General features: G+C 31.0%; 3 protein-coding genes across 8 annotated transcripts; 2 read left to right on the top strand and 1 right to left on the bottom strand.

The window, feature by feature from the left end:
• Window positions 1–2050: 2050 nt before the first annotated feature.
• LOC126873963 (glycine receptor subunit alpha-4) lies at window positions 2051–7918 on the top strand. 6 transcript variants are annotated; one of them, XM_050635438.1, is made up of 10 exons: window positions 2137–2213; window positions 2494–2564; window positions 3025–3059; window positions 3250–3349; window positions 3771–3925; window positions 4500–4655; window positions 5476–5616; window positions 5710–5939; window positions 6681–6818; window positions 7320–7918. In XM_050635438.1, the coding sequence occupies exons 3-10, from the start codon at window positions 3056–3058 to the stop codon at window positions 7572–7574; spliced, it is 1179 nt and encodes a 392-aa protein (XP_050491395.1). In that variant the 5' UTR covers window positions 2137–2213; window positions 2494–2564; window positions 3025–3055; the 3' UTR covers window positions 7575–7918. The 6 variants fall into 6 exon arrangements, with proteins under 6 accessions (XP_050491376.1, XP_050491406.1, XP_050491386.1 ...); XM_050635419.1 differs by lacking the exon at window positions 3025–3059 and having other exon boundaries at window positions 2051–2213; XM_050635449.1 differs by lacking the exons at window positions 3025–3059; window positions 7320–7918 and adding an exon at window positions 7130–7294 and having other exon boundaries at window positions 2051–2213.
• LOC126873883 (periodic tryptophan protein 2 homolog) lies at window positions 7793–12157 on the bottom strand. The gene is made up of 15 exons (XM_050635221.1): window positions 11993–12157; window positions 11738–11850; window positions 11551–11645; window positions 11346–11474; window positions 10970–11240; window positions 10716–10900; window positions 10392–10629; window positions 9798–10302; window positions 9293–9630; window positions 9051–9198; window positions 8793–8958; window positions 8574–8717; window positions 8430–8504; window positions 8142–8361; window positions 7793–8083 (listed from the first exon to the last, which is right to left on the bottom strand). Exons 1-15 carry the CDS (start codon window positions 12008–12010, stop codon window positions 7942–7944), a joined length of 2787 nt encoding a protein of 928 aa, XP_050491178.1. The 5' UTR covers window positions 12011–12157; the 3' UTR covers window positions 7793–7941.
• Window positions 12158–13115: 958 nt separating this feature from the next.
• LOC126874091 (V-type proton ATPase 16 kDa proteolipid subunit c) lies at window positions 13116–18943 on the top strand. The gene is made up of 3 exons (XM_050635723.1): window positions 13116–13266; window positions 15357–15546; window positions 16085–18943. Exons 1-3 carry the CDS (start codon window positions 13182–13184, stop codon window positions 16287–16289), a joined length of 480 nt encoding a protein of 159 aa, XP_050491680.1. The 5' UTR covers window positions 13116–13181; the 3' UTR covers window positions 16290–18943.
• The last annotated feature ends 2532 nt before the right edge of the window (window positions 18944–21475 follow it).

The following is a 21475-nucleotide window of genomic DNA, read 5'->3' as shown; positions in this document are numbered from 1 at the left end:
AAAATTGGTAAATTTTGATTTATATATCGAAGAGATTTAAATTTTATTTGATTTGGCTTAATGAATTTTGTGGATTAAAAGAATTCTTCTTTATTTGTATAATGTCGAATTTTATTACTTGTTAATATAATCAATTACTTACATTCTCTATCGTTGAAAAGAGAATTACTATAATTCAATTGCAATCAATAAACTAATACGTAAATTTTCATTGTTTGATTTATACAAACAATGAAATTATGTAATATTAGATATGGAGTTTATCTTTATTTATCAATCAATTTATCGATTTAGAGGTTTATAGATAATAAATAAGAAGTAACTTATATATGTACTAACATGAATATATTTGACAATAATAAATTAATTGTGATTTTTTCCTGGCTGTATTCTTAATAAATCTTAAATAAATGAAAAAATTTTTTAAATTTCACATTTTTTTGCAGACAATTCTTAATTGCGCCATCACTGCCCTCTATGATTGTGTACTCTAATCAGACACCATAGGCATAGAACCATATGTATATGCGTCGATAAATAGGAATAAAATTGAAAAATCCGTTAATTCAGTCTTCTTCATCTATGCATTTAATTAGAGACGAAATATATACAATGATGCACGAAATAATTTACACATATAGATGCTTTATATAAATATATGTATTATATGTGTCATATGAAATATTATGAAATTTCATTAGCGCTGTAATTGAGATCTTACTATGTTGCTATGTTAAAGACTTGTCATGTTTATGATATTATTATGTATGTACCATTCATTCTATTATTCTTTTCTAGTTTTAATAGAACTTGTATACAAATTTGTTGAAACACCCTGTATGTATAAGAAGAAATAACGTGTGACAGCGCTTCTAGTACACGTCACTACAAGATTCACATCGCATACATATGTAGAATTGTCACAATATCTCGCTTAAGCATGATCATACAAATCCGTCCTTTGATCTGACCTCCACTGTGTCTACATCTAGGCACGAATTTGTTCGAAAGCCATAGTGATAAATTCACGAAGGTAGATCTCGGATGATTACAACCTTTCATCTTTCCACCTTTATCTTTCTCCCTTTTTCTTTTTAACAGCGTTACAAAATAGTTTCGTAAAACAAATTTTCATATCAAAAAACAGTGGCGCTCAAGTCACTTGATAAATTTGGAAATCCATAAGTATCAATTGCTAAATTAAAATGAGATAAAGGAAAAATGAAGAAAAGATAAGATAAAAGAAAGTTGATACTGTGGTCGCCTATTTTCTTATGGAATTTTTTGCTCTTTTGTAAAAATCTTGCTTTTATATCAGTACAATGTCTAATCTAATCGTTATTGTATCAATACCTAAAGTCACAAAGAAGCTTTATACTAAGTTTTTAAGAAGCTCAACAAAAGGTGTTGTGATTATCACAAAATTTTTACTTAGAAAATAATTGACCTAAACTTAATTTAATCTAACAAAGTACATTATTGGCATCTTAAGCATCCATACTTTGTAAACACCCGATCGCTCATCTGGACAAATAGACGTTCCAAAAATCGAGATTTGCGGCAGCTAAAACCCGTTTTATTGGATTCCTCCACTCTTAAGCTTTTTACTAATATACCATAACCTTAATGAAAATTGTCCCAAATACATACTATAGTAGTGATCAATGAACTTATTCTCTTATTCCAGAATTTTTGTATAAAATAATGATAGAAAAGAATGAAGTAATTATAATCATTAATAAAAATATAATATATAATTACAGTTCTATAATCACAATTCTTTTTAGAATGACTTTCCGAATGAAGAATCTCAAGAGAATTCATATCTTTTTTTTTATAAGAGAAAAGTTTCATTAAATAAAATAGATTATCCTGAAAAAATGGATCATGTTAATTCGATATTTTAGGAACAATATTACTGCGTTTAACAACATGACGATGACTGTATAACCTTTTTCGCAGGATCGTTGCGCAACTACAAAAAAAAGGTAATAACTACTGCATTGTACTGAAGATATTCGACAGCATTTGCAATTGAAATAGATTGCGTGTAACTGCCATTGTAATAGGTTAATTGGAACGCGTCGTAACTGGTAAGATGACTGATCAAAATGCATCGACAGTTGTCGAAATCTTAGGATGAAGAACACGATCCTAACAGTACTTTTTTATTCATGTCTGAAACTTTTCGCGGAAGTGCGTTCTAGTGCAAGGTATTATAACTAAAAAAAGCCCATTGTCTCTCACTAAAATATTAATCAAAAAGTAATAAGTTTGCAACTTTCGAAATATATTTTTTCTTCATCGTACTTGCAATTTAAAAATATTTCAAAGAAACTTTTCGTCACATACAATATTTTTTTCACGTTTACTAGTTTTCACATTTTGTATATTCTTTCGTATACCTTCTTCTGTATATTTTCCAAACTGTTGTAAATATTTGTATAAATTCTTTTATAATTTTACCTTCTATCTTTTATCATTTTTTCATAGCTTCTTGACCGATGACGCGAAAAACTCCACATTAAAATCGAGGATAGTTCTACCGGAGTATTACGTGAAAGGTTAGTCAACAATTCAATGACATATCTTTTCCTTGAATAATATATATACAAAAATGCATTCCACATATGTGTATATATATATATATATATATATATATATATATATATATATATATATATATATATATATATATATATATATATATATATATATATATATATATATATATATATATACACACAAATACTATACTATATATATATATACAAACGAACTATTAGCTTATATCACGATTATACGTATACATAGTATTAGAATTGTAAATTTGTTTGAAAGTATCATATGTACGTATAGTGAGTAGTGAAACTATTTGTATTCTGTTGGTACTTATTTTGATATTTCCGTACTTATGTAATTGTAACATACACTGATTAAGTAGGCCTAAATATATGTTTCCTACTAACTTAAACGTACTTTTATGCAATTACAAAAATCTGGTGTCGTGGAAATGAAATGCAGACCTGAATCAAAGTACGTTTCATTGAAAGACATGGGTATGTGTGAATACTTTTTAGATATAATAGCCACTATCCAAGGTGTCCCATTTTGATTATTAAAGATCATATTTTTTGAAAAGTTATTTTGGCCACGCTAAATAGGGCACCTTGTATATGCGCGGTTTGTATGATTGTACGTGTAATTGTACGCTAATCAACATGGGTTAAATGCGAAAAAACAACGCAGAGATCAGGCCTCCATCGAAGCAAGGTTTTCCAGTGGTAGTGGACTTCAATATCTTTGTAGCTGATATCAATTCAATAAATGTAGAGGATATGGATTTCCGGTGAGTGGAGATGGTATGTTAATGAGATCATGCTACTGATTGATATGCACGTGTTTTGCACGCTAAAGTATATTAAAAAATGTGCAAATAATATTTCACTAGATAGATTCGACCTATTTTAATTGATTTCGTTTTACTAAATATAATTTACTACCATAGCACTAATAACTCTATACATATTACTTAGGTAGTAAGCTTTTTTGACTTGCGGTCCTTTTTTATAATAGACAAATTAAATAATAAATAACCATCCTTTACTCCTACATAATAAATATTTTTATGTTGGGAATATAATATTGTATAATACATATATTGAATAACTTCCAGTCGATATATTATCTATTTGTGTTTTACTATATCAAATAATTACATGTTACGTATTCAACAGTTGCCACAGAAATAATAGAATTACATCAAATAGGGTAGACATGTTCGTTCGTCAGAGTTGGATCGAATCTCGACTTGATATGCCGGACGAGATTTTCGAGGAGGGCGATGATTACGTGACACTGCCTCCTGAATTCTTCGACAGTTTATGGCAGCCAGATCTTTACTTCTTAAACGCGAAAGTCTCTGGTAATTTTTGTCATAAATGCTATATATATGGATCATATAAGGACATGCGCAAATAATGTTAGATTAAAATTTCTAAAACGTTACTAACTGCACGTATAGACAATAACATTGCACTTCCAGTTCTACTACAAATGAAAGTTCACAATATTATAAAATTGAAAGGAATAAGACTGATATTTGATACAATGTAGCACAAGGATGATAAATGAACAACTATTTCCTATCTATATTGACTAAACTTTCTAATACTCTGTTGAAGTCTTTTATTAATCATTTATTATATCTTTCACTACTTATCTAATAATAAGTATTCATATTGTATCTGGCATTCGTCGAAAAACCGATAACGATCTACCTGATATGGATATTATACGCGTTAATGATCCGTAAAATTCTGAATAACCTTGAAGTAGCCTTGAAATGATCTTCAAGTAAACTAAATGTACTTTCATAATGACTTTAATATGTTTTTGTCCAAAACATGTTTGATCTTACAATAGTCTTGAGGTGACCATGAAACTTTGTAATAACTTTGAAATATCTAATAATGAATTAAAATCATTTTCTTTTTCAGAAATTGCGGCGTTAAATCACAAATTCTCATCTGTTACGTTGTATAGAAACAAAACGGTCAAGTATTCAGCACGGATGCATGCCATCATCGCCTGCCAAATGGAATTTCAACTCTACCCAATGGACATTCAAATATGCCCTATCTACATAGAAAGTTGTAAGTTCAATAACGGAACAAGACTTGCTAACAGGATATGTCACATTCCTGCATTTTTATTATTTTTTTCAATTAATCATTCTTCGCTTTAATCATACTTAGTTAGACTGTTCTTTTAATTGTAACGATAAAAATAAAAATTTACATGAATATCCGCGGTTTAATTATATTGCCGAAACATGTGGAAAATTGTTACTGGCAAGTTTCGTCATATCTCTAAAAATAACACAAATGATGTGAATGTGGATGAATAAATTTATTGGTACACCTTGTATGCAGCTTTAGACTATAGAACGTCACAGAAGTCTTGCAGCAGTTAGCGATAGATCATTGTCGAAACAAATTATTGCAATTTATATTTAAAATTTCAATGGAGAATGGAACGGAATGGAATCATTTAAGATCTAGTGCGTATATACACTGTTGAACTGTTGATGTAGAAACACCTGCTTCTTAATTCAATCTTCTTATTAATACGCCACGCTTCTTTATATTTATATTCATTACCAATTAATCCCTTAAAACTTTGTTTAATTTTATTATTTAAACACGCATTGTTTAATTTCATTAATTTTATTTTATTATTTATTATTTGGTATCAACAAATAGTCAATTGTATAAGTTCATATTTAAATATTAAATTATTAAAATGAGAATGTTCAAATATTCAAATCTTAAATATTGAAACGACCTTGTAATCTCATACTGTGGACTCTTGTAATATTCTAATCCATTTCTATCCGATCACCATCCATTTCTATAATCCCAAAACTCAACATATTCACTACTTTAACTTGGAAAACTGCATTACTCGCGATAGTTTCCTATCACAAACAGAAGTTACGCTTAAGATGGGGATTGGGCGCAGTCACGGTGAACCCAGAACTGAAGCTTTTACAATATGATATCGGAAAGCCGGTGGTTGCTGAAGAAACTGTTGATTATATGCTCGAAAAAAGTGGTACGATTTTTGTTTCGATGTAGAACGATGATATCCAGACATATATATATATATATTTCATATTATATATTTCATATATATTATAATTTACAGGAAATTTTTCACGACTGGTAGTGTTCTTCCGATTCGAGAGGCAAATTGGTCATCATCTGATACAAACTTTCGCACCATCCACGTTGGTTGTGATGTTATCTTGGTTTAGCTTCTGGTTGGGCTTAGATGCGATCCCTGGTCGTGTGGCTCTTTTAGTAACCAGTATGCTGACCTTGGTTACTATGTTTACTGGTCTGAAAAGCGATATTCCGCCAGTTGCTTACGTGAAAGTAGGTTCCAATATAATTCAAAGAGTATTACTACTAATCGTTCAACCGTATAATTCTTCTTATTCCTTCTTTACACTTGTTCTCTTTTTTCTGGAGGGGGATACTTTATATTCATAGAAGCATACAAAAATTCTCATTGACCATCTCAGAAATAATGTTTTGTTTTACAAAGTACATTTCTGAGCTTGTCAGGATATGTTTAGGCGAACATGATAATAAGGACATTCTGTTCAGTCAGTCTTACTTGTAACTTGATTTCTAATGGAATTTTCATATCATTTGCGTCATTCATTAGTTCTTTGAACAATACCTAATACTTCTTCATTACATTTTTATTTGTAAATAGCACAGTGACGTTTTCTTTCCTTATCATCTTTGTTACGTAATAATGCTATACGGCAGAAATCTTTTGAAATTATCAAATGATAGCTATTGTATGAGATGGAGAAGTATGTATCGTTTTTGTATCAGACATTATCGGATATGAACTGATAACATCAATTCTATATCTTCGTCTGAATGGAACCGTTCCATTACGACACATTCTGTGTCTGAACACATAATCTAAACCGATCTTGGTACATATGATACCGAATATATATTAAACTATTTCAATGTTTATGTAAATTATTCTGATGTTAATACCTCTAGTTTTCTAGATAGCAAAATAATTCGAAGATTTATTAATATATCGAAACATTGACCGATAAACATTGTGGTAACGTATCTTTATGCGTTTAGGCACTAGATGTTTGGATGGCAGGCTGCATGATGTTTGTATTTGCTGCTCTCGGTGAATTCGTTGTTGTAAAAGTACTCGACTTGCAGTACCAGTTGGAATATGATCTACAATCGTCAATGTCCCGACATTATTCAACAGTTCGTATAGCAATTTTGACATTATTGTCATAAGTACAAGTTAGAGTACCAAAATTTTTCAATACTAAATGTAAATTAATTTATTATCCCTGTACGTTACTATATCATTTAATTCTTGTTCTATCTGCTTATCTCTATACCATTGTATATTATTAATACGCCATTATATTAACATTAAATAATATATCTCTAACTATTTCTCGAAACCTAAATATTTTTAATATTTACCCAATTTTATATTGCATTAAGTCCCGACCTTGCTTAGATCCTTAGTTATTTAACACCTTATATAGATGCGTGTGTTTTGCAAGGTCAATACTATTAATCAATCAAAGAAGTCTGCGGATTAATGGTTAACAAGAGATTCAATAAATGCGTCAAGTAATACGTTAAATAAAATACAGCAAAAAAAAAACATAAAACATTAGAAAATTTGTATTGGATAACTAATAATAAAAGCATACAAAATTATATATCTAATAAGTTCCGCATTATTTTTAGCGTATAGTTGCCATGGAAAAGGGTCAAAGTATTTGGGATTATGACTCAACATATATACCAAAAGCAAGAAATAAAAGAGCTGGTAGCAAACATCTTCTACAAAATGCCTGGCTAGATACTGAATATCCAATGATACGTGTATGCAAAACACGGTCACAAAAAATTGACAATTACAGCAGAATAGGTTTTCCTATACTATTTATGCTGTTCGTCATTTTGTATTGGCCGATACTCTTACTTAAGAAGGCAACGTAATGCTATAGATACATAATATAATTAAATAAAAATCTATAAATTATTATTAGCGAAATTATCACGTATTGCATAGTTTTTCATAATTATAATACCTTAGGGCTGGAAACGACTATATAGATATACTGTACTAGAAATGTATGAAAGTAAATAGGTCTGATGTATTTTTTAAATACATGTTATTTCTTAAATTGAAATATACATTTAATAAAAATAACAAATAAGATACTAGATGAATTTATTTAAGATTACTATAAAACTTATAAATAAGCTGTACACGTGTATGAAATAGTTCTATGATTGTATTCGTGAAATATTTATGTGAATAGTAATCTATTTCTTTATTATTCAGTCTTATCATTAAAACGTTTTAATCAATTTCAATTTCTTCCACCGAAGACTTTCCAGATTCCTCATCAGTTTCCATTAAATTGTCATTGGAAACAGCTTTTTTGGCTTTATAAGCACCAACTTTTTTCAAATAACTCATTGTATACTGATTGAAATCACACCTGTAAAAAGAATATTAATATTTTTAAACAATAATACGCATAAAAATTATATACTAACAGTTTACTCAAATCATCGTATTTCTTTTGCATATTTTTCTGCAACATTAGCAATATCGGCATTTGAAGAGCCGTATCTATTCTTGGTCCGTGACTAGTCAATATAATTTCTATCCAAAGAAGATAAAAATGTATATGCCTAGTAAATTCCAATTCCGATGCTATGAATTTTAAAACTTTCTCGACATAGATATTGGATAAAACCATTACTGTTAAATCAACTGAAATCAGAGATATAATAAGTATATTGGATGGCTAATATTACATTAATAAACTATTATTAACTTACTATCTGAGCACGGAATATTTTCTATAACGCATTGTATTAATAATTTTTCATTCAGCTTCAGAGCCATCATTAATGCTGAAAATTTCGTTTATTAGTGCATTTTTATTTATTCTAAAGAAATTAAGTTATATATAAATTCCAAACCTTTTGCGTACTCCATTTGACTCAAAGCTTTTTTCACAGCTTCTGGTGTAATTCCTAATTCCAATTCAAATGGATCAAATACCAATCCAGCATCTAACGAATATAATAATAATCCTTCCGTCGTTGCCGCAGCCCACGCCTGTCCTATATGTAAATACTGTTTTGTTATTAAAATTACGTCATAATAATATTCGGTATAAATTAGAAAATAAATTCAACCTGTTGGAGAAAACTGTAAACTATATACTCTAACTTCTGGTTTTGTATTTCTGCTCGCCATATCTCCACTTCTGACGCCTGGTAATTGTAAATTTACATTTCCTCTTCGTTTTTCCACTAATGCCATGTTTCCAAATTCTGTTAACTTTCGTTTATTTATAAAATCCTATGTAAAAATAAATTTTTATTAGAAAAATATTCCCTCCCAGAAAATAGTAAAAATATTATAATTTAAATTTGACATAAAAAGTTACTTACGTCAACTCCATTCAGTGATCTATTCTGTGTTACAACAAACTTTTTTATAAGTATAAATTCTTGTACATTATAAATGCATATATTTTTAGAATGCCCTCCAGCTAATATGCACGTACCATCAGCTGAATAACAAAGAACAGTAAACGCCCTAAAAATTTGATTTAATTAAGGTAATTTTAATTGTACCCAAATTACTTTTATTTCATTATGTATGGTATGTTCATACTTTTAAAAATACGTACTTGCCCTTAAGACTTTGCTTAGCTGTAATAAGATCAGTATCACACCTTCCACTGCCTAGATCATTTCTTCCTTCGATACTACCAATTTGTACCGCTGTTCTACAATTGAAAAATGAAATTTGCCCATCCAAAGTGGCAACTGCTACTTCTTCACCGTTTGGTTTGTATGTAACATATAAACCATCAGCAGTTAACTGTATCGTTTCATGTAAAGAACCACTTTCAATCGCATTCCATATTTTCAGTGTTTTGTCCCAAGATACGGATACTAATTCCGTGCTTGTAACACTTGGATTAAATGCCAAACTGGCGATTGGACCTTCATGTCCACTTAATATCTAGTATATAAAATATACAATAACATTTTAGTAAAAATTCTATAAATTTTCGAAACATTAATACGTTGAAGATTGACCTTATATAAATCCTTCTTAATTTTATTTAATTGAACTTAAATCGCTAATTCTCAATGTGTGCAATTTTAAGATATTTTCCAGAAATATACCTCCAAAAGTTTTCCCAGTTTGACGCTCCACAAATAAATTTCAAAAAAGTCTTGGCCTCCAGCTGCAAGAAACTCATCACTTGAATCTAAAGCAACGCAGGAAAACTGTACGGGTCGCGGAGAGGTAAGAGTTCGAAAATTTCTGTACCTCGCTAAATCATATGCTCTAACAGTTCCGTCAAGCGATGCAGAAACAATAAATTTTCTATTATGACTAAATATCACTCCTCTTATCGTAGATGTATGTTCTTGAAATGTAATAGAACAAAATCCATTCATAGTGTTCCATAATTTAACTTTCCCGTCATCACCTCCGGTAATAATGTATTGGCCATCAGGACTGTATGCCAAACAGTTTATATTATTACTGTGGCTTTGTTGCTTCATGGCATAAGTTTCACTTTGCCATTCCCATACTAATAATTGACCAGCTGCAGAACATCCTAAGGCTATCCAGTCACCAGTTGAATTTATGGCAATCGATGTAATATATTGGTCTGATATACTGAAAAATGAAGATTATTAAAAATAAATTACATTAATGTTAAAAAAATATAAATACTATATTAAATAATATAACTAATTAAACAATACCTTAGAGAATGTATCATATTTACATCAGGCATTTCGTATAAATAAAATGCACCAATATTGAATCCTACTACTAGGATATTAGTCTGTTGATGATATGCAGCTGCAGTTAATATTATTTTTACTTTCTTTTGGCTTTGAACTACATTAGCTAGATAATGACGACCCAATTTAGTATAACGTAATTGTTTGGTTTTTGTTTCATTTTCAGAACCTTCTACAATTGGTTCAGTTAAATCTCCTGTAAAACATAATCTGTATTACATATCTTATGTCCTTCTTTAATTTATTTGTATATTAAATACAAAATTATAAAAGAAAAATTACCTGATTTCAATAAATTGCGTTCATGAGCTTTAATCTGTTTGTCTGTTTTCTCTATAGCTTTTTCAATATTAACATCATCTTCTTCATCACTATCTGTTTTCTTGTCTCTTTTAATTGGAGGTACGTTGGATGGCATTAAATCTTCTGGATCAATTGTACACTCCCAAATACACAATTGTCCATTTCTTTATAATATATTTATATTATATTATATAATGAAATGTTTCCATGAGAATTATATTCTAAATACATACCTGCTAATTGTAATTAAATCATAATTCCTTTTTTCAAAAAAGCATGCTACAATTTCATCAGTATGACCACCAAGATTAATATATCTGAAGTTTTCATATTTTTCTAAACTGTAAATTTTTGTAGCCATATCTTTAGAACCAACAGCTAATAACTTTGAATCATAAGACCAATTAATAAAAGTTGTGGTATCCGCAGCTGCATGAAATACATGTTCCATAATAAATGGATTATATTCAGCTGTTTGCAAACCAGGTGCATTAAAAACAAATACTGAAAAATAATTGTCATTAATATAATTTTTTAATCAATTTTAATGAATAAATAAAATTAATTATATATACATGATATATATTACATATCATATGAAAGACATACCATTATTTTGTTTACACACTGCAAAATGTTTACCATCTGGAGAAAATTTTACACATCTTACTGGTTGATGAAATCTATATTTATGTATTACCATTTTACTAATCATGGTAATTATATGAGCATCACCCACTATTACAAAAATTTTCAAATAAAATTATACTGAAATTTTAAGACTAACTTCAATCATATAATATGATATAATTACCTTCGTTAATTGCAATTAGTAATACCCCATTGGGTGATAAATCTATGCTTCTATAATTAAATTGACTCTCCACAGGTAATGTTTGAGACTTATTACTGAAAATAATTTTCATAAAATTATTTCATTTATTATTAGATTAGGAATCATAATTATTCGAGTGAAATACTTGAATAAATATTATACTTGCTTTTTTAAGTCATATATCGTTATCCGATTTCCCACTGGGCTAATAACCGAAGATCCATCTCGAGAAAATATTAAATTTCCTTTACTATAAACTGCGCCCAGCAGATTACTGAACTATAAAAAATATTTATAATAAGTATAAAACTACATACAATATTGAAATATAGTACGTAACAAGATGAGGTTAGGAACAGTACAGATTTCAGTATCCATTACAAAGTTATTATTTCATAAATCACAAATACATTCTTCTTACCTTATATGCAAACTTCATGGTGTTTTAATGTATAAATATACAATTTTTATTACAAATATATTTCAAAATCATAGAACACGTTTAACATCATATTCGTTCAACATCTTATTTGAATAGTGCTTCGTCCATATTATATTGCAACTTCCGCTGTAGCACAACTTCCGCTCGGTGAATCGAATCACGTGTTAAAATATAGGTGTTGGCTCAACATTTCAGTAACTTCCTATTAAATATTATAACTAATTATAAGTGTAATGATAAAAGCGTTAAATTATTGTTTTTATGTATTTCACGTTCCAACGCATGCATATCCAGAAGGATACTGCAAAATACATCATAAGAACTTCTTACAATTCATATGAATTTTACACGAACCGATTTCACGCCTATAATACAAATTTAAACTGAAAATTTCATTTAAAAAATCAAACATGTATTTTCATGAAACGAATGAAACGAAAATAAGCGCCTACGATAGCAAAATGCGTGCATCAAATTGCACGTGTAAATATAAATCTTTAACTATTCCATCGATATATTAATCAAAAGAATATTTAAATTTTATACAATAACCACCTAACTTGAAAAATCATTGTAACTTTAACTAACATTTCCAAAATGAAATTACAAATGTATACATCTCTGTTTAAACGTAGTCACGTGTCTGCGTACATTTTAGTAAAATAACCTCAAAATGCATGATAAATGTTGTAAGGGTAAGTCGGACGGATAAATGAGATTTCGAAAGCAATTTTCATTGTATTTCTAGATGAAAGTATATTATAGAAATTAGCATAAGAGATAAATAAGTAAAGGAAACGTATGTCACGCGGTCCGAAAAGCAAAAGCTTGCGCAGTGGAGGTGCGCAGTGGTTCTGTACAGAGCGTATAGCACGGCTGACGTCAGATATAAAAGATGAAAGACGCGACTGGATTCGCTTGGAACGGTGTAGTCCGCAGTCGCGAACCAATAGGAAGGGAATAGACATTACCGAGTTTCGGCAGGCTCTTCTTCTCTCACTCGTCACTCGTCACATGACCCGCACTCCTGTACGGTAGGCCATATTTGACAGTGGCACTAGTTTAGCGAAGTGAGTGCGTGAAGATCGCTCTTCATCCCACGTTCGCGTTTTCGACAACCTGTAAATACTCGTGATCGATTTGACCTACGAGTCTTAAACGCATCAAAATGAGCAGTGAATATTCAGAAGGATCTCCTGTTTATGCTCCCTTTTTCGGAGTAATGGGTGCCGCCTCAGCCATTATATTTTCTGGTGAGTTTCAGTTGTTTGAAATTGCTCTAGAGACACTTGATTTGAAGAGAGCGCGAACTTAATAATTTATGTTCTATATGACAAAGTATATGACACAATTATAGATGAGAGAGTAGCTCAATAAATGTACTCTTAACATTGGCAGTTCTTACCGTACGCACGCCATTTTCTTTGTTACAAACTGCATAAAGTATGGAAAAACAGAATATATCACGATGGATTAACAAATTTTTATTATGTAGTTGTAACAGCCCTCTAGGGAATATCTAATTTCGTTAATCGTTCACGATATGACTCATCTTATTCTTCAGTCATTACCGATAAAAAACTAGATTCGTAGAACAATCAATGAGAATGAACGTCTATTTCCACTATCTCGTGAATATATTTTGATACCGTGTCAAATCTGTCATCCGGTAATATATAATATTAGTCTGCGATACAGGTGCCTTCTAATCTGAATTACACGCCGAACATGTCAAGGATAGAGATTCAATTTTGAAGCGCCATTTTTCTAGGCACGTAGATCTAGGATTTCGTAATGTTCCGTAAATGCAGTCCAACAAGCTTAATTTTACATTACGAGAGAAACATTCGTGCGCCGCGTTTGGACGACCGGGGGATATTGGCTATATTATTTCGTAATGGTGACCTCGTTGGATACTTTTTGAATAAAAGTCTGTATGAATTGAGTTGACGGGTATGGAAAGCAACTAATACAGAGGATTTACGCGGATCGATGGAAGATTCCACCAGATGCAACTATCGATATCATTATCTATCGATTTAGATTTTAAATTTGGATAAAACATTTTTTCGATAATCTCTTATAATGGAGAAAGGAGAGAGGAAGGCAAAGCATGTTCAAGCGCGCAAACTTAAACTTTGAAGCGTCGTCGGTGGGTCCCTATCAAGGAAATCAATACGAATCCCTTTTACCGTGTGCGCCAGTCTTGAATGGACGGCAACACATGAGAAAAGCTTGACCTACGAATTAGAACCACGAGGAGCTTCGAATGTATGAAAAATCCTGATCTTCGTTCAAACAGGATTATCCCACTTGTCCAGAATACTCTACATCTCTATGTTTTCATTCTTCCTTTATTATATCTATATACGAGCTACTCATAGAAGCTAAACTGATCAACTCTATCGAGGTTAATTTTTTGGTTTTAAGCAAGTTAAACGACAATCATCTATGTCACCATAATAATTAATTATACTAATATTAAGAAATTTTCAAAGACTAAAGTTTATCGGTTTGAATTGTCAACGACTTATATAGTTGCATATGTGTGCGCGTGTGTAATAAATTTTCTCTGGACGCTGCTCTCTTCTATTGCTGAAATCAAAAATTGTTTTTGCTAATCAAATCATGAAAATTGAAAGGAAGAAAAGAGATTTTCTGGTTGTGCCACGCCCCCTATTCACGAGATGGGACTTACATGATTATCATGTGACTGCCAACGTGAGAATCATGTGACGATTTCCAGTCACAGCGGAATAATTTGACGACTATTACCTGAGATTTCTCTGTTTCTTTTTTTCTTTTTACCAATGTAAAACCCCAAAATTTTGAGAGACATGTCGACAAAAATAGCTACAGTATCGAATAATGCCATAGAAATGGGTCCGTGACCTTCTCATTAGAGATCAATATTAAACGAGATCGATAGCTCTCGATGGCTAGGAAATATCGTCGACACATCACAGAGATCTGTCAAAGTTTTTATTATGTATTTTGTTGCACGATTATTAAAAGAAAGATATTCAAATAACCGCATGTTATAATATTAATTCCAATCGTTTTATATTCATTCGTTGTTTTTCGATAATTCTTATCTCATATCACATTCGATACATAGATATGTATAAATATCTATCAAAGTATAAAATGCTTCACTTATACTATGGATAAAACCTTCTATACTATGTCTGAGTAACCATGCTTTACTATTTTATTAAATATTATATTGAAACGTATGTATTGTATAATCATAGAATCTTGTATTTAATTGTAATATAAATCTTTAATTGATAAATGCAATTAAAAGTTACTTATTTTTATATGATATCTATTTTACTTCCAGCTCTAGGAGCAGCATATGGCACAGCAAAGTCAGGTACAGGAATTGCAGCCATGTCTGTTATGAGGCCAGAACTTATCATGAAATCTATCATTCCTGTTGTTATGGCTGGTATCATTGCCATTTATGGCCTTGTAGTAGCTGTTCTCATTGCTGGTGGTCTAGAAGAACCTAGTAAATACAGTCTGTACAAGTATGTTATACAAGTTACTTAATTATTCAAATATCCTATAAAATAGTTTAGGTCAATAGTAATGTAACAATTCTATATAATAGGAGACAGATTTATATTTATTCTTTATGTATTTTAGTACTGTAAGTATTATATTTAAAGCATAGATTCATATTATATTGAGGTTTAATTTGATGTTTTGGTTCTTTTGATATATTTGATAAAAAGTATTGTAGTTATCTAAATATTGTGTTGTAGCTATTAAAAGAAATAATTTTCGAACAAAATTAAATACAATTTGATTATGTTACAAGCAGTATTCTAGTTTATTTTCTATGTATTAAGAAATGCCTAGGTAGATTGTTACAGACCATAATCTACATGAATTAATTGCTCTAGAAGTCTTAGCAATGCTTCTCTATAAATATTCTTACTTAATCAGTTTGGGGCTTACCTAGTTTTAATTCTTTTTGCTTTACTAAATGTTAGTAGTTTCATTTGTAATCAATCACTTTTCTCTTCCATAGTTAACAAGAGATTTTTTTGGTCTTTTTACTAGGGGTTTTGTTCATCTGGGTGCTGGCTTAGCCGTAGGTTTTTCTGGTCTAGCTGCTGGATTTGCCATTGGTATTGTTGGTGATGCAGGTGTAAGAGGTACCGCACAACAACCTCGCCTGTTTGTTGGTATGATCTTGATTCTAATCTTCGCAGAAGTATTGGGTCTCTACGGTCTCATCGTTGCCATCTACTTGTACGCCAAGTAAAATGATTTTAGTAGCAGGAATGCAAGACTCGTCGCCTGCAACCAACAGCGCTCCCCGACTATTAAAATATTACGACTTGTTTCGACATTTTACTTAAACACATTTTTTCCATACATACTCACATCGACTCATCTAAGCATCCTTCTGTAATACTGTATTCAAGTTGATATATTAGAGTCCAAGCATTTAATAAGTACATATTCATTATATAAATAACATAATTGTTGAAAAATGCTGCAAGCAAGTAACAAGAGTGCTGAAAATCTAATTAATTGATTAAATATTTTGAATTGAAAAAACAAATAATTCAGTCTTGCAGGAAGAGGATGTATGTACAGAAGATACGAAAAGCAACAGGCGACAGGGAGTTACACTGAGGAAAGACCCCAAATATCCCATGTCGAACATTTCTCTTTCACTGTATAGTAATCATTTGTAGCGTAGTTTGACATTGAATTATCAATTAAGATAATCGGCTCTACTGAGTGTATAAAGGAAAAAACTGTTAATGATAAAAGAATATTTAGCACAATTACATATATTAAACGCGATTGAAGTGGCAGTATACAGATTGCAGATGAACGTCTTTTACGACAAACGTCTACATAAAATTATAATATTTAAATCAGAAAGTGGGAAAAAAAATGCAAGATTGCATGTAAGAAACAGCATAATATGCAATGGTTGTACAAACTATATCTTGAACAAAAAAAAGGAAAGAACGTAGATATTGTACAATCGAAATTATAAGACACAAAGTATAGTATGTGGGATGAAATTTTAGAGAGGAAAATGAAATGAATGTGAGTAGAAAATGGACAGATACATGATAGTATTAAGTCAATTCAGAGACTGCTGGACGTATTAGGAATTTGCACTTATTATGGTTTTGAATAATTCTGGATGACTGCATAGGCCAGCAGTAATTCCCCTCTTTTAGCTGTAAACATACTTATTTCACGTTTCATTAGAAATATATATACATATATATATATAAGTTAATGAAGTGAAAGGTATGTTAAGACATCACAAAAAAAAAGATTCCATACGTTCCAGCAGATGTATGACTACCTAAGAAAGGGGTTACGAGATAATAATGATGAAAAAAATCATTTGTACATTCCATACTAAGTTCGTTTTGTGCAGGCGAGCGGGCGCTTGTAATGGCGCGACAAATGTAGGTTTTTTGGGAAAGAAAAAAAGGACAAATTATACGTTCGATACTTCACATTTTCTTTCGTGACAATGTTTTTAAATAAATATATTTATGGGGTTGAAAAACGATGCAAACGAAACTTTTTTCGGAGGTTCATTGTTATAGGAGCTGACGGTGAACTCTGATGTATGTGTTATGGCCTTTTAATCGGCCACCATCTCTCCCCGTAATAAATATATCGTGTCACGGTCGAGGACAAGAATTCTTTGCGCCCGCTTGCCAAATTTTATTGACTGCGCAGTATTTTCTATCTAAAAAACAACAAAGCTCAACATGTAGGCGCATTTCCGGGAGAGAAATAAACATATAAAACACTAAACATTTCAAAACCATTTCAGTTTACGATAATAGCGCATGAAACCAAAAAGATGCGAATCCCATTTCTTCGAATTTATCTGATCGGAAAAAGAAGAAAAAAAGAAACAAATGCACGAGTAATAGGAGAAAAAAATTTTAGCTTTGAGATATCCTTTTATTATTGATTGATTCTCGCTTGAAAATATACCTATATTAAATTGCATTGCTAATAACAGTTTTTTGAACAAATAGGCATTAGAAATTCTATTGCTTTCTTTTTTTTCAAATTCTTAACAACGATGATAGAAAGAAACGGAGTAAAAATGGCGTAAAGGAAATGGAAGAAAAATTGAACATTTTTTGTGAATAATTCGTAACTAGCAGTATAACACAAGTGAAACGCAAATGCGAGCCGGGGAGCGGTGGTGGTGGCTTTCTGCAACGAGATAGAATGAAGGAAAGATAGAGTGATAGAAAGCGCAAGAGCGATCTTCACTTTAAACAAAACACAACTTTATATTCGAACAAAATGCAAAAAAGCACACGAATATATTACGCCAATTACCTCTGTTCCCCCTTCTTCCTGCCATCCTAAATATGTTTCCTATCTATCTAATAATGATAATTAAAAGAAAAAGAAAGAAACATCTGTTATCTAATCATAAATTGTTCCCGTGCAATGTATATATCACCCGCCATGCTTTACACAATACGATTAAAAAGAGTTTTTTAGGCTAGATTAGGTTGGGTATTAATTGTATACCAAAAAATCTTGTGTAGTTGAGAGCGAAAGTAAAAATTGATGTGCAAATAGGCGTGTATGTGTGTGTTGTGTGTGCGTGGTAAAGAAAGGAAGTCTGGTGAATGCTAGTGTATGTGAGGAAGAGTGAATGAAAAAGCCCAAAAAGTAAAGAAAGGGAAATAAATGAGAAAAGAGCACTGGCAGATGGAGGAAAGACACCGCTGTCACCGCCGCCGCCGCCCCTCATGTACTATCTTCCAGTGTTATATTAAAAATAGACTCATTGTTGAGCGCAAAAAAGTGATACTGATCAATAATAATTATTTATGTTATAATTCGTCCTCGATGTTACAGAAAAGAAAACCGTGTTTAATAAAAATTTAATTTGGACAAACAGTATCAGTACTCACTTGTGTATCATCGAAAATTTACCTAGCTGTATACATACACTATATTACTAGCGATAAGAGTAATTAAACGCATGATGACGATCCATTTTTTATCACTGCCATTCAATTTAAAGAACCATGCTTTCTATATTACATCACTGGTACCTAAATCGCGTCTCACTGCAACATTGTTCGATGTTTTACGTGTTCGAAGAAAAAGAAACAAAACCTAGAGAATGAGATAAAGAAAAATTTGTGTAAAAAAGTAGCTGGAAAAAAGAAAGAAAAGTCAATACGATACAGAAGAAAGAATAGTTTTATTGATTTGTCAAAACGTTTTAGTTTTAACCTTTTTTAACGATCAAACGATATTTCATCGGATACTCAATCTTAACATACTTATTCCTCGCTTGTGAATATAAATGATTGTTTACGTAATGTATTCAGTAAACGTTGAAAATTGAATTAACATTGGACGAAAATTACTGTTAAAACTGCATGTGAAGGGAAATGCAAATTTGTTACGTAATCGAACTTGTTCTACAGATAGGAAATTTTATCTATGCGGTCACACACACATATATTCACATATCCCTAAAAACATGTACACACAACCATACATGCATACATACGTGCGCATATATATATATATATATACATGTGCTGCGTAGCCGAAGTAAAATCAGGTCGTACTCTAAAATAAATCGATACCCATCTTACTTTCATTTAAAATGGTACAACTATCATTGTTAAGCAGTTTATCAGATAATATAATATAATTTGTTTGAGAAATGTTAGTTGACTTGTATCGAAAGTACATATAAAGCAAGTATTGCTTTAATGATCGATCCTTGCTAATGTAAATACCTTAAAAAGAATATATCAAGATAGAGTCTGTGATTAGTTTATCTTATATTATATTTATATTTCTCCGCGATGATTGTTCAGTTTTATTAAAGTCGTTAAAGTTGGATCATTGATGAGAGAGGCCGCTCGTACGCGCGCAACAACAAAAATAAAAGAACAAATTATTATCGCACGCGTCATTTTTAAAACATATCCTATATTTGCATTGTGTCTCATTTGACAAAGTGTTTTGCATCGTGCCGTAGAACGCATACACATAATTTGGAAACGCTGGCACGCCAATTAGACTATGTATACATACATGACACACATACTTGCCGTATAACGTTTAGCGACAAGTTATGTTCTTTTACAAAATGTAAACTGGATTATCGAATGTCCTCGACACGATAACGGGATTCGCGTAAGAAGGTAACATCTAGAAACGATACCTCTTTAGATAACATTGAAATCCGTTTTTGTTTCATCGATTTCGCGGCGAAAGTCTGTTGTAAAGGGATCAGTAAAAAACAAAGAATGAGCAAAATTTGTTAAAGGTAAGATTATAAAGTAACGTTGTACGAATGTACTCGATATAACTTTTTACAATATGATAAAAGCATTATATTTCGTTTATATATACTATATACTAATGGCAGTTGATAATATGTTACATCAGTTTAATGTAAATGTTATTAGCAATATAGATTTAAAAAATTGAAACGCTCGTAGAGAAAGAAAGAGAATTGCTGAAATACCGTCGCGTATTTAGAATTATAGTTAACTATAATTTGTTTATATGTATGCAGAGTTGTGTTTTCAAAAAAGGCTCTACACGTATACCAAATAAACACTGTTTATTAGAGCCAAACACGTGTAATGCTATATTGCATGCAGTAATAATATACACCGAACGCACTTTCTCTTGTATAATATCAAGTTTTTGTTATAGTTATTTATTTCAGTCGAAGTTTTTTTCTCGATAAATCTCAAAATCCCAGAAAATCATCACGTATCTCCATATATTTGTATTATTTGTTTTCATTATCGAATATATATAATATATGTATATATACCTCTAAATGTGCAGTATATAAATAGGAATATTGGTACGAGAAATGTTCTTTTTGAATCATTTTTGAGCGATTTTGCTTTACAAGTCCAACAGTGCTATTTTGTATATTAAAATGTTGACAATTCAACGTTCAAAACTTTAATTTCGTTTACCCTTCTCGCCGTAAATATGTGACGAAAGGAAAGGAGGTAAGTAACAATGGAGGTAAAAAACAGAAATCTTGATTCTTGCGTTGATTAACATTAAACGATCCATTATCAATACGCCTTCTTATGAGTTACGTATGTCGTAAGTTATGGACAAGTATGCGTATAAAAGTCGAGTTTAGTCATGTATTTGGTCAATTAGAATTTTTCCCTGTACGATTATTGTTTCCACGCGAAATATACATAAAAAAGATATCAGGTGACTCATATTCATGAAACATTATAAGTGCTGTGAAAGAGATATCGTCGAAATATCGGTAGCTCATCGTTCCTTCATCATGTTCTTTGACAAATTTCAACGTTCACATGTATAGTGCGAATTATATCGCGTTTACAATTAAAGAATTTTTTTTTATTATGTCCATTATCAACAGGACATTCACTGAGTTGTAATCGTTGGTTGATAAACTCGATT

This window comes from Bombus huntii, chromosome 2, assembly GCF_024542735.1.
Source record: "Bombus huntii isolate Logan2020A chromosome 2, iyBomHunt1.1, whole genome shotgun sequence".
Lineage (NCBI taxonomy): Eukaryota > Metazoa > Arthropoda > Insecta > Hymenoptera > Apidae > Bombus > Bombus huntii.
The sequence above is the reverse complement of the archived record's forward strand: the minus strand, read 5'-3'. Positions and strand labels throughout refer to the sequence as shown.

Bases quoted from the DNA above. Each gene is read 5' to 3' on its own strand.
- LOC126873963 (XM_050635419.1), top strand. From the start codon at position 2,140: ATGAAGAACACGATCCTAACAGTACTTTTTTATTCATGTCTGAAACTT. The intron at 4,656-5,475 runs GTAAGTTCAATA...TACTCGCGATAG, and splicing joins CCCTATCTACATAGAAAGTT to TTTCCTATCACAAACAGAAG. The intron at 5,617-5,709 runs GTACGATTTTTG...TATAATTTACAG, and splicing joins TTATATGCTCGAAAAAAGTG to GAAATTTTTCACGACTGGTA.
- LOC126874091 (XM_050635723.1), top strand. From the start codon at position 13,182: ATGAGCAGTGAATATTCAGAAGGATCTCCTGTTTATGCTCCCTTTTTC. The intron at 13,267-15,356 runs GTGAGTTTCAGT...TTTTACTTCCAG, and splicing joins CTCAGCCATTATATTTTCTG to CTCTAGGAGCAGCATATGGC. The intron at 15,547-16,084 runs GTATGTTATACA...TCTTTTTACTAG, and splicing joins AGTAAATACAGTCTGTACAA to GGGTTTTGTTCATCTGGGTG.
- LOC126873883 (XM_050635221.1), bottom strand. The intron at 9,199-9,292 runs GTACGTATTTTT...TCAAATTTTTAG, and splicing joins AAGCAAAGTCTTAAGGGCAA to GGCGTTTACTGTTCTTTGTT. The intron at 8,084-8,141 runs GTTAGTATATAA...TTCTTTTTACAG, and splicing joins TACGATGATTTGAGTAAACT to GTGTGATTTCAATCAGTATA.